At 37.8% G+C, this 12,477-nt stretch overlaps 2 protein-coding genes across 2 annotated transcripts in view; one reads left to right on the forward strand and one right to left on the reverse strand.

Annotated features, from left to right (window-relative positions):
* The window catches only part of vsig8a (V-set and immunoglobulin domain containing 8a), an 88,678-nt gene that overhangs the window by 13,395 nt on the left and 62,806 nt on the right, over positions 1 to 12,477 (forward strand). The window lies entirely within an intron of this gene.
* The window catches only part of LOC147325648 (putative flavin-containing monoamine oxidase A), a 57,440-nt gene that overhangs the window by 10,452 nt on the left and 34,511 nt on the right, over positions 1 to 12,477 (reverse strand). The window contains exons 9-10 of the mRNA XM_086300240.1: positions 7,478 to 7,636; positions 5,364 to 5,450 (exon numbers count right to left, since the gene is read on the reverse strand). Of these exons, the coding sequence (XP_086156366.1) occupies positions 5,364 to 5,450; positions 7,478 to 7,636 (246 nt within the window). The remainder of the gene's footprint in view (positions 1 to 5,363; positions 5,451 to 7,477; positions 7,637 to 12,477) is intronic.

Genomic DNA, 12,477 nt, shown 5'->3' on the forward strand with positions numbered 1-12,477 from the left:
AAATGCGGTCTGTTACTACTTTTCAACAAACAGACGGTTGAAGTTGTGTTCAGCTTACCGCATCTTATATCAGTTGTACGGAAGTAGCTGTAAGTAATCTGGATGCTACAGCTTTAAGCAGCTGCGCGCTCCCGCGGACGATAATCACGATCACTTTCTAGCACAACACCTGGAGCTAAGGGGGCAAAACAATTGCATGAGTGCTGCTGTTTGACTGAGGAAGAATAAAGTAGTCGTGGTAAGCCAATCACATGACCACTTTAAGATGACAAAGCAACAAGGTGAGTCATGATAAACAATATATACACGTGTTTTTTCCTCAATAGTTTCGTCACGTTTACTGTCTAAGGACAGCGCTAGCAAGCACTCTCTGCTTATGAGCAAACAACAACAAAAAACAGAAAGTTTTAGGAGTGACGGAGAGAGAGAGAAAGAAAGACAGCAGAAAAAGAGAGAGAGCGAGTTTTGTGGTGTGAGAGATTTGTGAAGTTTAGCGTGTTTGGAGTGTGTAGTTAATGTGTTGTCTTGTGTAGTTAGTGTGTAGTGTTGTGTAGTTAATGTGTTGTCTTGTGTAGTTAGTGTGTAGTGTTGTGGATAGTTTTGTGCTGTTTGTCAGAACAATGAGGCGACTGCTGTCTCCAGGTAGAAACAGGAGTGATACACCTGCTGCTGTCAGACCTGCAGGTATCAGGCTGTGATGTTCTCCTTTATAGTGAACAGAAATTATTTTTTTGGAGTGGCACAAATAATTTGTGTGGCATCTTATTGATGCAAAACAGCTGATTGTTCTGTAAATAGTTTGAAATGGTTATTTAAAAAAATCAAGGTAAAAGGTAAATGGCTGCAAATAACTTTGTTGTTTGCAAAACTTGTGCATAGGATTTTAAAATTGACAATTTATATTTGCATTTAAAGTTATGAAATATGATTCATTAAACATGTTTGTGGTTGTTACAGTAAAAATATAACTTTTTCTACTCTGATTTTATGTTTTTTGTCTGATTTTAGATCAATTGTGTTAATGCAGTCAAAATGAAAACATAACTGTAAATTCAGAAACGTGAGGTTGTGGTGAAAAGAATGATACCAAACTAGGCAAAGTAAATAGTTTTTAAAGGTAAAATGTGGAGGGAAAATCAAAAGTAGTTAAAAATGGCCAATTATACCCTGGACCCCAGAGGGTTAAACCATTTTTTTAAAAGTAACGCAATAGTTACTTTTCAAGTAATTAATTACTTTTAGAATATTGTAACTCAGTTACTTCTCTGAAGAAGTGACTAGTAACTATAATTAATTACTTTTTCAAAGTAACTTGCCCAACACTGACTAATACTAATCATCCAACACCTTGAATCTGCACACAGGAAAACTAATCTTTCAACTTGCACCTCCTAGGATGTCATCCAGTTAAAGAAGAGTAAGGATGCCTTCATGACAACACATTTAAATAACACCTTAGAAAGGACAACTAAATATAAACATAGAAATAAAAATGTTAAGGACTTATCAGTCACTATCCAAAGTTCTGTGCAGATTTACTTATTCTCTTCTTTTAAACTTAACATTCTTTCTAAGATGGATTATTAAGTACCAGATTAAATTTCGCTGTTCCTTTAATGTCTAGAAAGTCCGTCACACTGCTTAACCCAGAGTGCAGAGAAAATTTCTGGTGTATATTCTCTGTTTAGCCCTCACTCATTACAGGACTGATGTTCTCAACAAGTCCTGTGGATTATTCAGTGACTTTAAGATCGTGCCAGTGCAATCCTGCCATATATTTTCTGTCTCCGCAGCTGCTGGTGAAGTGAATAAATTATCAGCCTTGTATCTGGCCTGTATTCCTTTACAGGCCATAAATGAATGTGCTACGTCATGTAATACAGCTGAGCTATTTGGTTTATGTTTGACACATTTTTAGGATGATAGGCAGATTAAAATTAAAATATCTTTCAAAGTTTATTGCATGTACATTGTTGTTATGCAGGACTGTAGAAGATGTAGTATCTCGTGTGCAAAATGGGTGATTATGCCCCATTTGGAGACCCAGCCTAAATTCAGCATGCTTGCCTTCCAGTGACTTATTTATTCAGGTTCTGCTTATTTTGACATCATGTTTTTAAAGCAGCCACCTAAAGTCTGCCATTGAACTTTCAAAATGTGACCTTTTTTTAGTGTGTCCCTAGGGGCTGTCACAAGTCAAGAATTACCTTTTTTATGAGCCTTATTTAGAGTCACTACTATACTTTTTGATTCTATCCTGGCTTTCGTCCTCATTATTCTGGCGGCTGATGACACAGTCATGTTAATTGTTTGTGTATGTTCTTCATTGTGGTGTTTTTTGTCCGTCCGTCCATCTGTCTAGAGCAGGGGTAGGCAACCTTTCTGATGGCGAGTGCCATTTAAAATTTCCTCAGAAGTCAGTGTGCCACATGATTGCATTAGCAATGAATTTAATAACGCTCTATATGAACAGTTACACACTATATAGAACCACTTTATAGAATTATATTTGTTCGCAGATGTTGGCAGCTATCAGTAAATAGTTATCAGCTATTTTGAAACAAAAAAAGACTTTTTATCCATAACAGTAAATGAACTGTACAACAGAAAATACAAATGCTATTTATGGTCTCCTCACAAGAATGATAAGAAAAATAAACTAAGCCAATATGGCATGTCTGTTAATACAGAGACACAGGTCTCCAAGTGTCCAGCATTCAGATGGCTGCCTGAGGACACTCATGTGAGAGAAAATCTGCTCACACAGATATGTAGAGCCAAATACTGTCAATAAGGCCTCTGCAATGTTCTGAAGACAGTTAAACTTGTCAGGTAGTGATGTCCAGCAGGTGAAAATGAAAGCTCCATGAACACGCACAGCTGTGGATTCTAGCTGCTTCGATGTTGCATTAACTGGCATTAACCCAGCCAGTTAATGCGAGACAAACCCAGCTGCTCATTAAAGCTTTCTGGTTTGATCAGAAAATAAAACATTGGTCCATACACCTGAAAGTCCCAAAAATGCATTGTGTCTCGAGTCTACGGATGTATCCGTGTATTTCCGTGGTGCTGATGCTGTGCTGAGCGGAAAGCTCCTGAAGCTTTTGAAGTGTCGGAATGTGGAAAGCTAACAACGTCCCTCTCACCAGTAGGTGAGTTAGTAAGTAAGTTATTTTTTTTAGCCAATTACAAGTTGAATCTGGTAGTTGGGGCTGTTAGCTAAGATATCGTCAACTAATGTGTCTATGCGAGCTGATTTGCAATGTGCACCGCTGGCCCGGCCATTTATTTTTTACCCTCTCAGATTAATTCACTGCGTGTCGTGCCCAGGGCTGGACTGGGACAAAAAAACAGCCCAGGCATTTTGACTAAAGACCGGCCCACCAGGTATTAAAGCCATAAAGCCTTTGAATGAAAACAAACGCTGTCTTGTTGGTATATGTATGATTTCTATACATTTTACATAAGATGAAAACTTTGGTTGTAAGCTTCAGATAATTATTTAAGAACAGCCAGACATTTTAAATGAGAATGAGAAAGTATTTCTTTGTGCCCCCCTTTCCCTGTTAATGCCCTACCTGCCCCCCTGGCAAAACTTTGCTAGACCCACCCCTGCACAGTTACCAGCTGTCAGCTACTTAGAAAATGATATTGGTGTTATTTGTCTCTCAGAAACAGTTCATAACTTCCCTTCAACTCATTCATGTCACCTAAAAGGTAAACCTGTTTCTCCATCACCTGTTCAGCTCTGATGGTTCAGTAAGGACATCTCCTGGTTTCATCTTCATGTTTCCCTCTCACCACATATCATGACCAGCAGCTTTTACAGCTGTGGCTCCAGCAAACATCAGCTGATACTAGAAATTAATATTAAATACATTCTAACAACAGCTGATCAAGCTTAAACGTGCTGCTGTTGTTTAGCGCGACATCCGGCGGTTTCCTCTTTCTGGCGCAAAGTGGGCGATAAACAAACAAGAGAGCCGATCAGCTGATCATTGATCAGTTTCATGATTAAAGTAGCAACAGGAGAGAATGAGAGGAGAAGAAGAGGCAGCTGTGCAGCGTAACGACAGAATAACTCCACCTTTGTGTCTTTTTCCATCCTAGCTGAAGTCCGGGACAAACTGTGTTCCTTCTCAGCTCAACACGAAACACGTAATATTTTCTCTGAATGTGGGACGATTCCGTCTTTTTACGGGACGGTTGGCAACTCTACTAACTAACCTTATGAATAAAACAAAGTTCACTATCAGTAACATAGTAGCACCCACCCAGCTGTATAGAAACTCTGTCATGCTAGCTAGTACGCAGTACGAGTTATTGCAACTGACTCTAAAAAAACAGAACAACGAAAATAAACTCCACCTAAACTTGGTTCATATCTGACCCAGATAGACTGCAGGCCATAACTTCTTACCTGAAGTTCAGTTCACCTGACACTCGGACCGCCCCGTCTCGGGTCTCTCCTCCTCCTGCCTCCCCTCTCCCTCATCCACCTGCCAGCCTCCACCACTTGTTAATTTTACTGAATCTGTGGAAGCTCCGCCATAGCCACCACCAAACAACTGAGTTATTTTTACACACCGGCCAGCATCTGGCCAATCCACAAGCTTTCATTGTTTATACCGTTACAAAAAAAAAAAAAAAAAAAAAATCATCGGGCCACCGATGGCTAGTCCAGCTATGGTCGTGCCATCAGTTAACCCTTCGCATGCCAAGTGTGGCACGCGTGCCTAGGGTTGTCGAGCCCTGGTCTAGATTGATAGAGATATGGTGTTCTAAAGTAAATCAAAGCTAAGATAGCACTAGCCATAAGATAATTTGCCTATTATGGTGGTATTGCCATCAACTTAAGTGTAATCCACTGGTTTTTCATTTCCTAAGGTGCTGGGAGTTCAGGTTTCTTGTATTTGCTCATGCAGTCAATAAAAGAGCAAACCATGCTGTGCTTGTGCCTGAGATGTTTTAAAAGCGGAGTAATCAGAAGCAGTACTATCAGGAAAATAAGAATAACAGAATGCAGCAGCTACTCATTTGGAATTTAAAAAGGCAGGTCTGTTAACAGAACTTGTCCACTTTCCACACTAGAAAGGGATGCAAATTTGGAGGGTTTTAGACACAATTTATGGTTTGTGGAAATGATTCTAGACTCACTGTGAAACCCCAGTGAAGTCTAAAATAACTTTTAATTTAAGCATTTTTTCCCCCTAATATAATACAAAAACTTTATACCTTAAGAATACAAACCAGAAAACTGCAAAGTGAGTGAGAGAGATGGGATCCATTTTGGCACTGTACAAAACCACCTTAAACTAAAAATATTGTTTTATTTCACCAGACATTTGGCACTTAGCACTTACTTTTTCTTCATAATGCATGAAAGATGCAGCCTCAGGACCTAGATATTTGACCAGACTGGAAAGCACAGCGTTTTTCCTTTCTCCAACCTGTAAACAGAAAACAGAAACAGAAATGTGTGTTGTAACTTGGCACTTTCTCTAACTCAAGACTGTAACAACATGCTTTGTGCTAAAGTATGAATGTATTGTCTAGAAATCACCAAGTTGGACAAAAGTAAAGAATTTGTGCAACTCATTCTCACAGTTGTATTAGCACACATGATGAGCAGCTGAGGCCTGGTAACAAAAGGAGATCCAATAACTTAAACTCTGATTGTGTTATAGAGATTCTAGGAAAATAATTAAAGCCAAACACATCATGTTTTTGAGTGTTTCTGAAAGTGATCTATTACAGTAAATGTATGTAAATCAAACACAGATGATTTCCTACAAATGTTTTTATTTGTAGTTTTTTTATGTTTCCTAATAAAATAATAAATAATACATTATTTTTTGTGTGTCACAACAGTCACGGATTTGTCTTTTACACTCTGACCGACTCTTCTAACATCAGCCTGTCATTCTGTTTGAGTTTCTCTGTAAAACCAAACAAGAATGGCCTCCTATTACATAAAACATGAGCTGAGCAATAATATTTATAATTCAGGAACGTTGTAGTTAATTCTAATTTATTTATTTATATTTATTTATTTATAAAGACTTGAGTTCAACGAAGGTGAATGAAGTGTCAAGTTAATTTTGGAGTCATCCCATTTGCTCCAATAAACGGTAAAGTTTACACTATTTTTTTGTGCGATCTTCAATCTCTTGTATTTCTGCATTGGGAATGTTGGCATACTACAAAAAAACAGGCAAAGAAAGAGCATCCAAGTGAACATTTAAACAAATTTAAAACTGCAACAATAGAAAGCCAGCAAAGTGCAAGAGACCTGAAAATGGAAAAGAAATACAGAAAAAAAACAAAAAACAAAAAACACATAAAATACATAAAATAATAACAAATTCATACTTTGTAACAGCACATACTGTGCGTAATTGCATGCCTGATGCCACGTCTACTCACATATACCACCATAGTTTGGGGATTTTTCTTTCTTTTGTGGGGGATGTGGAGTTTAATTATTTAGCATCCTACACAGAATAAAGCAGCATAGTGATAGTTACTCAAGAGCTTTAGCCAGTCAGGATGACTTAGATGGCAAAAACAACTGTAGAGATGGGGCTGAATGTATTTATATTTTTATGTAAAGGGAAACACTGCTACCTGTATGTATGTATGTATGTATGTCTCTATGAATATAGAAGGAAAGCGTGTAGGCTGTGTGCAAAAAGCATGTTGCAAACCTCATACACATGCTTAAAGGCATATAAAGCCTGCATTCGTCCTATACCAAAGCTATTGCTGAAAAGAATTCAAAGGAATTTAAAGGATTAAGACAAGACTTGTACAATTCCAAATAATTTTAAATGCTCTTTGTTAAGAAATAACAGATTGGTTGGCCAATAACATGAACAACCACGCATCTTAAATTTTAGTTAAGTCATTCTCTATTTTTGTGGGTTGTCTTTTACAACTTAAATCTTAAACTTAAACCTGGTAACAGTAATTATAAACACCTTCCCTTTATTTCTAAACACTTAACAAGCAAAAAATACCCACTGTCTATTTTTAGGAATGCTCTTAGTCTTCTTTCTACCATACAGGTAAAAAAAACACTTCTGTCTGTTATTCACTTGAGTTGCAGTTACTGAAAGCTTGCATCAGTACCCCACAATTCTCAGTCTAAAGGCAGTGCTTTATCTGCACTCGGGTGATGAGCAATCTTGAGTGCATTTTTAAAATGCTGCCACTGAACAATATCATTTTGAGAATGCATTCTATGTGGCTTTTTTTCTCTAATGCAAACAAGACTTAACCCTAAATATACCCATGATTGTGGAGCTCTTTAGTTTATATCTACTAGCAATGGACATCCAAGTAAAAGCAAATGATCCTGATGGTGGAGGAGTATGCAAGTTTCTGCTTATTAAAACATGTTGAAAATACTGTCATGTTTAAATGACATGTGCATAGAAAGTTACTTAAAAGCCTCTCTACAGCATTTTTCCATTACCTCTTTTGATTCCCAATGAGAAGCCTGCTGGCCAGCAATGAACCCTACCAGAGCAGCATTACCAAAAGGGCTGGTGGCATCAAAGGTTACACAGAATGGACACTCGGTGGAGGACCCTGCCACTATTTCCCCAGAAAAGCCCTTCTCCCTCCAAAAAGCCTGCGAAGAAATACAAACATTCTTAGCATCATCAATAATGGCAACACTTTAATACTGAAACGAGCTACAAACCATTTGCATACAGTCATTCCTTGATTACACGTTGGGGAAATGTCATTAAATTTTGACTGGATTAATTTGAAGGTTTGGCAAAAAAAAAAACCCAACAAACTGCTTTGTCAAGAAAAGTTGTTTAAGCTAAAACAGAGGGGAGCTACCATAGATCTGTCTGAAAACAATAACGAATACCTTCTGTGCTTCATGATTAACCTCCTAAGACCTGAACTCTTCCACGGCATGCATTTTTAATTTCTCTTTGATATTTGGGCTGATTGGGACCTGATAAATATAAAAACAAAGAATTACCTGATTTTTTTTTTACCTAATTTTTGTTTCTGAGAAAAATGAGAGCTACATATGAGGATATTCATTTGAAATTTCGATAGAACAGTAGCAGTATAATGTCCTGGTTAGTGGATATCAGGCCCTTGTAGAGCAAAATTGAGTATTTTGGTCTAAATAACCCAAAAAATGTGATGTCCACATATGTGGACGCCAGGTCCTAGGAGGTAAAAGTGATAATGTCAGGAGGAAAAATAGTCTTTTGTGCTCACATTTCCCTCAATGTCTTCAAATTTGAAGATAAATCAACAGAACCTTGTATTGACAACTTTTAGTTACTCAAAGTTGTCAGTAGGATATTGGAACTTCTTTACACATCCAAATGTGAAATATTAAATTAAAGGAAAACAGTAAAGAAGCACAGTGCACAATGTGGTTAGCACTGTTGCCTCATAGCAAAAAAAGTCCCAAGTCTAAATCCTCCACCTGGCTGGGGCCTTTCTGTGTGGAGTTCCCATGTTCTAGACGTGTTTGCATGAGCTCTCTCCGGGTACTCTGGCTTTCTCCCACAGTCCAAAGACAAACAGTTAGTGGGGTTAGGTTAACTGGTGATTCTAAATTGCCCATTAGTGTGAATGGTTGTCTGTCTCTGTGGTAGCCCTGCAATCCTGCAGGGCTTGCACAATCCACCAGGGCTAGCAGGATTGTGCTAGATAAGGATAAGTGGATGGATGGATAGAGAGAATACCCTTCATGAAATCAGGATGGTTTACTGTAGAGCTGTTCGATATAACGATATATATCGGATGACGATATAAAAACGTCTATCGTTTCATTTTACGCTACCGTTTGTTTCATGGTGTCGCAAAATAAACTTTTTACGGCAATATTTTTTCATCGTTTTGATGGTCACTGTAGTGGCTATATTAATTTCTTAAAGTTCTCTCTTTCTCTTATATTTAATATAACCACACTACGGACGGACAAGCACTTGTTTTTATGCGTTGTCGTTAGCAACAAAACTAAAACCACCGCGTGTTTATGTTCCACATAAACCTTTCACAATAAAGCTCAAGATCCTGTTTAGACTTTTCAAAATAAACTGAATCACGTGAAAGAGCAGATTAATTACAGATGACAATTAAAAAAGAGCCGTCAGGTGCTAAAAAATAAACCTTAGAGTCAAACGTTAGAACAGGCTTTTCCCCGCAGCACGCCGTGTAATAAATACTCACAAAGAAAACGGCGGCCGTTACAACCTATGTCTAAAAATTTATAGTTTCATGCATCAGTAAAACACTCGACTCCAGGTACACGACGCCCAGCTGGAAACACTTCACGCAACTTGAGCTTTACAGAGAATGTTACATTTTTGTGATTTATATCGTTATCGGGACAATAGATGTTTTAATATCGGGATATGAGATTTTGGTCATATCGCACAGCCCTAGTTTACTGAGCACTTACTTTGTACCATACTGATACGCTGTTCACACAACACCTTAGTAATAAGGTTGAGGTCCTGTGTTGGCCACTCAGTTACTGAATACCTGACCTGACCTGAAGTTACCTGACCAACTTCTTTAAAAATTTGTGTATAATTTTTGAACTTTTGGTTATTATCTGGTTTCACTTTAGAATGATGTTAAACCATAGTAGTTGGGACCAACCACCTCTTTCAGCATCTGTGTATTTATTCTACATCTCACAGCTGTTTTTCTTTTGGTTCAGACATCTCAAACACAGACTGTTTGTTCATAGCACATTTTCCAATGTTTCTCTGTCCAGGTTTTGTGTCCCTTTGCCCATGTTGATCTTTTGGGCCAATATCAGGAGTGGCTTTTTTCTTTGCATCTCTACCCCTTTTGAGACTGTTATCGAAACCTAAGCTGAAGCTCCAGACATGCAACTACACTAGGGAACAAAAAGCGGTGCTTCTTTAATCGGCAATTACCATTACTGGCAAAGGCTTTTTATAATGATCAATCAGCCTTAAATTAGGTAACACATCACTGGATGGGCCTCTGTATAGTACATCTATGTAGTTATTTTATAAAGGAAAATCCCTGATTTGTGGTGATTAAATATTAAATTGATTCCTCATTAAATTTCTTTCAAAAACAACAGATCCAAAACCTGTCAGTAATTGTGGGTTTTATTTTGTTTTTTTTAAGAAATGTGTGCTCAATATAAATATACAGTCTGTGACAGCTTTGTTTTACTGAACAATATTATAATATTAGTAATATTATAAAGTATAATATGTCGTAGCTAATGCAAATTACATGTTCATGTGTAACTATAATTTTATTTTCATATATTGGAGTGTTGGTAATTTGAATACATTTCATGTATGTGAAGACCATCCTGTGGCAGTAAAATAGCATGAGATGTACAAATGTAATACAAATGCTTCATAAAATTATAATCATTTGGCTCTGTCACACACACTAAGTGTTGCTTTCTGGCAATCTCATAGCCTCATGTAATAATAAGTAACTTTAATGTTCTTACAGCACAGGCTTTTGGAAAGTAGGGACTTTTTTGAACCTGCATCAAATAACACTTAAACTTTTTATTTTAAGAATTTATTCACTTTGTGACATGGGGAATTTTATAAGAAAACATAATATGACCACTGCTACTAGCAGCATTGTATCACAAATTATGGTATTACTAATGCTACTATGTATTCTGCATTTACATTTGTATAAGCATGGGCTGTCACATTTACATCCACATGAATTTAAATGTGTGATGAGTCATCTTTTTATGCTGTTTCTCTCTAACATTGTGATCAGTGTCATTGTATAATGGCAACTGTGATTCTGAAAGCATATTTCTGGATCTTGCTTTGAATTTGTATTCTCTCTTTTAATTATTTCCATTGTATTTTTGCTCAAAATAAATAATGACTTTGCTTAATACATGATTACTGGAGACTTGGTTTCAATTACAGTTTCCTTTTTGGATCTTGATTAGTTATTCACTGCTAAGAACCCCAACAACCACCCACAAAAAGGCTAAATAGATTTCAACCAAAATGTGCTTACATTGTGATTGAAATTAAGCTTTTATTTTTTATATTTGATATTTTTTATGTTTTATATACTTTATGACAAATTCATCTATTATCTACACAGGGCATATCAACTCTCCCAGGCTAATTCAAATGCTAAACGAGCATCCAATATGCTGTTTAAGTTCACATTATTTCCTATTCTAGAAACAATCCAAAGAGAAAGCAGATTCTGGCAAGACAAATGCACTATATTGCCAAAAGCCTTCACAGATGCACAAAACTGAACTGGAGTAACATCCCTTTTTTAATCCATAGGGTTTAATCTTTGATGTGTGCTGGCCTTTGGAACTATATCAGCTTTAACTCTTCTGAGAAGGATTTTCACAAGGCTTATGAGTAGGGATGGGTACCGGCATCCGGTGCGTTCTGACATAAACGGTAGTAACCAGACCGAAAAGCAGCGCACATTTCTGTGCTTTATTTCGGTGCTTTTTTTCCCTGAGATGTCACACACTTTGGATTCCAGCCAATCATTTTACCTTTGCGAGCGTAGTAGGCAGGCCCAGGTACGTACGTTCTTTTAGAGCAGAAATACAGATTAAAAACGCCCAAGGCGAACCGGTCAAAAGTCTGGCTGTACTTCACAGCAAAAGATGCAAACTCAGCAGCCTGCAACAAGTGCTTTAAGGTGATACTGTGCAAAGGAGGTAACACCTTGAATCTGATGAAACACCTGGCGACGCATAGTGTTTTTTTTTTTTAAAAGCCGAGAAATGCACCGTATTTGATAGCTTGCTGCGAGACCTCACACCAAGCACATCTACTCCGGGTGGGTTGCCTGTTATCGGTCCCGGAGTTTGCAACATCCCCCAAAAACCCGAAGAGGAGAGTCCTGGCCCCTAGCCCTGCCAGTGTAGCAGAAATGATGACGGGTGATGATGGCAGCAGCAGCTGTTCTTCTCTGCGTGAGTTTACGTTGAGTAGGCTAACCACGTTATTACATTAATGCACGTAAGGTGAACTAGCAAACACCTCATAGTTACATGCGGCTGTCTTCTTGTTTGATGGCAGATACTCCCTTCACCCTGGCCAAAAAAGCTAAAATGACCAAAGAAACAGTGGAAAACAGTTAAACATGAGAGGTTTTTGGATAGTTTTTTTCCCCCCATTGTTTAAACACTGCTTCCAGCCAAGAGTGATACCATAAATCCCCTATAGCTGCAGAAAAGGCTAACATTGTTATCTTTTTACAAAAAAAACAGCTGAACATGAGAGGGTTTTGGACAAAGTTTGTGTTCTTCATTCTTTAAGCACCGGTTCAAGCACAGTTTAAGCACCGGCACCATTCCAAAAGTACCGGTTTGGTACTGGTATCGGATAAAACCTAAATGATACCCATCCCTACTTATGAGTGTGTTTTAGGGAATTTTTGGCTATTCTTACGCATGCACATTTGTGAAGTCAGGTACTGATGTTA

The sequence above is a fragment of the Aulonocara sp. 'chitande type north' Nkhata Bay genome, linkage group LG7 (genome assembly GCF_057382095.1).
Source record: "Aulonocara sp. 'chitande type north' Nkhata Bay isolate Kocher_YH1m ecotype deep benthic linkage group LG7, A_spYH_male_GT1.1, whole genome shotgun sequence".
NCBI lineage: Eukaryota > Metazoa > Chordata > Actinopteri > Cichliformes > Cichlidae > Aulonocara > Aulonocara sp. 'chitande type north' Nkhata Bay.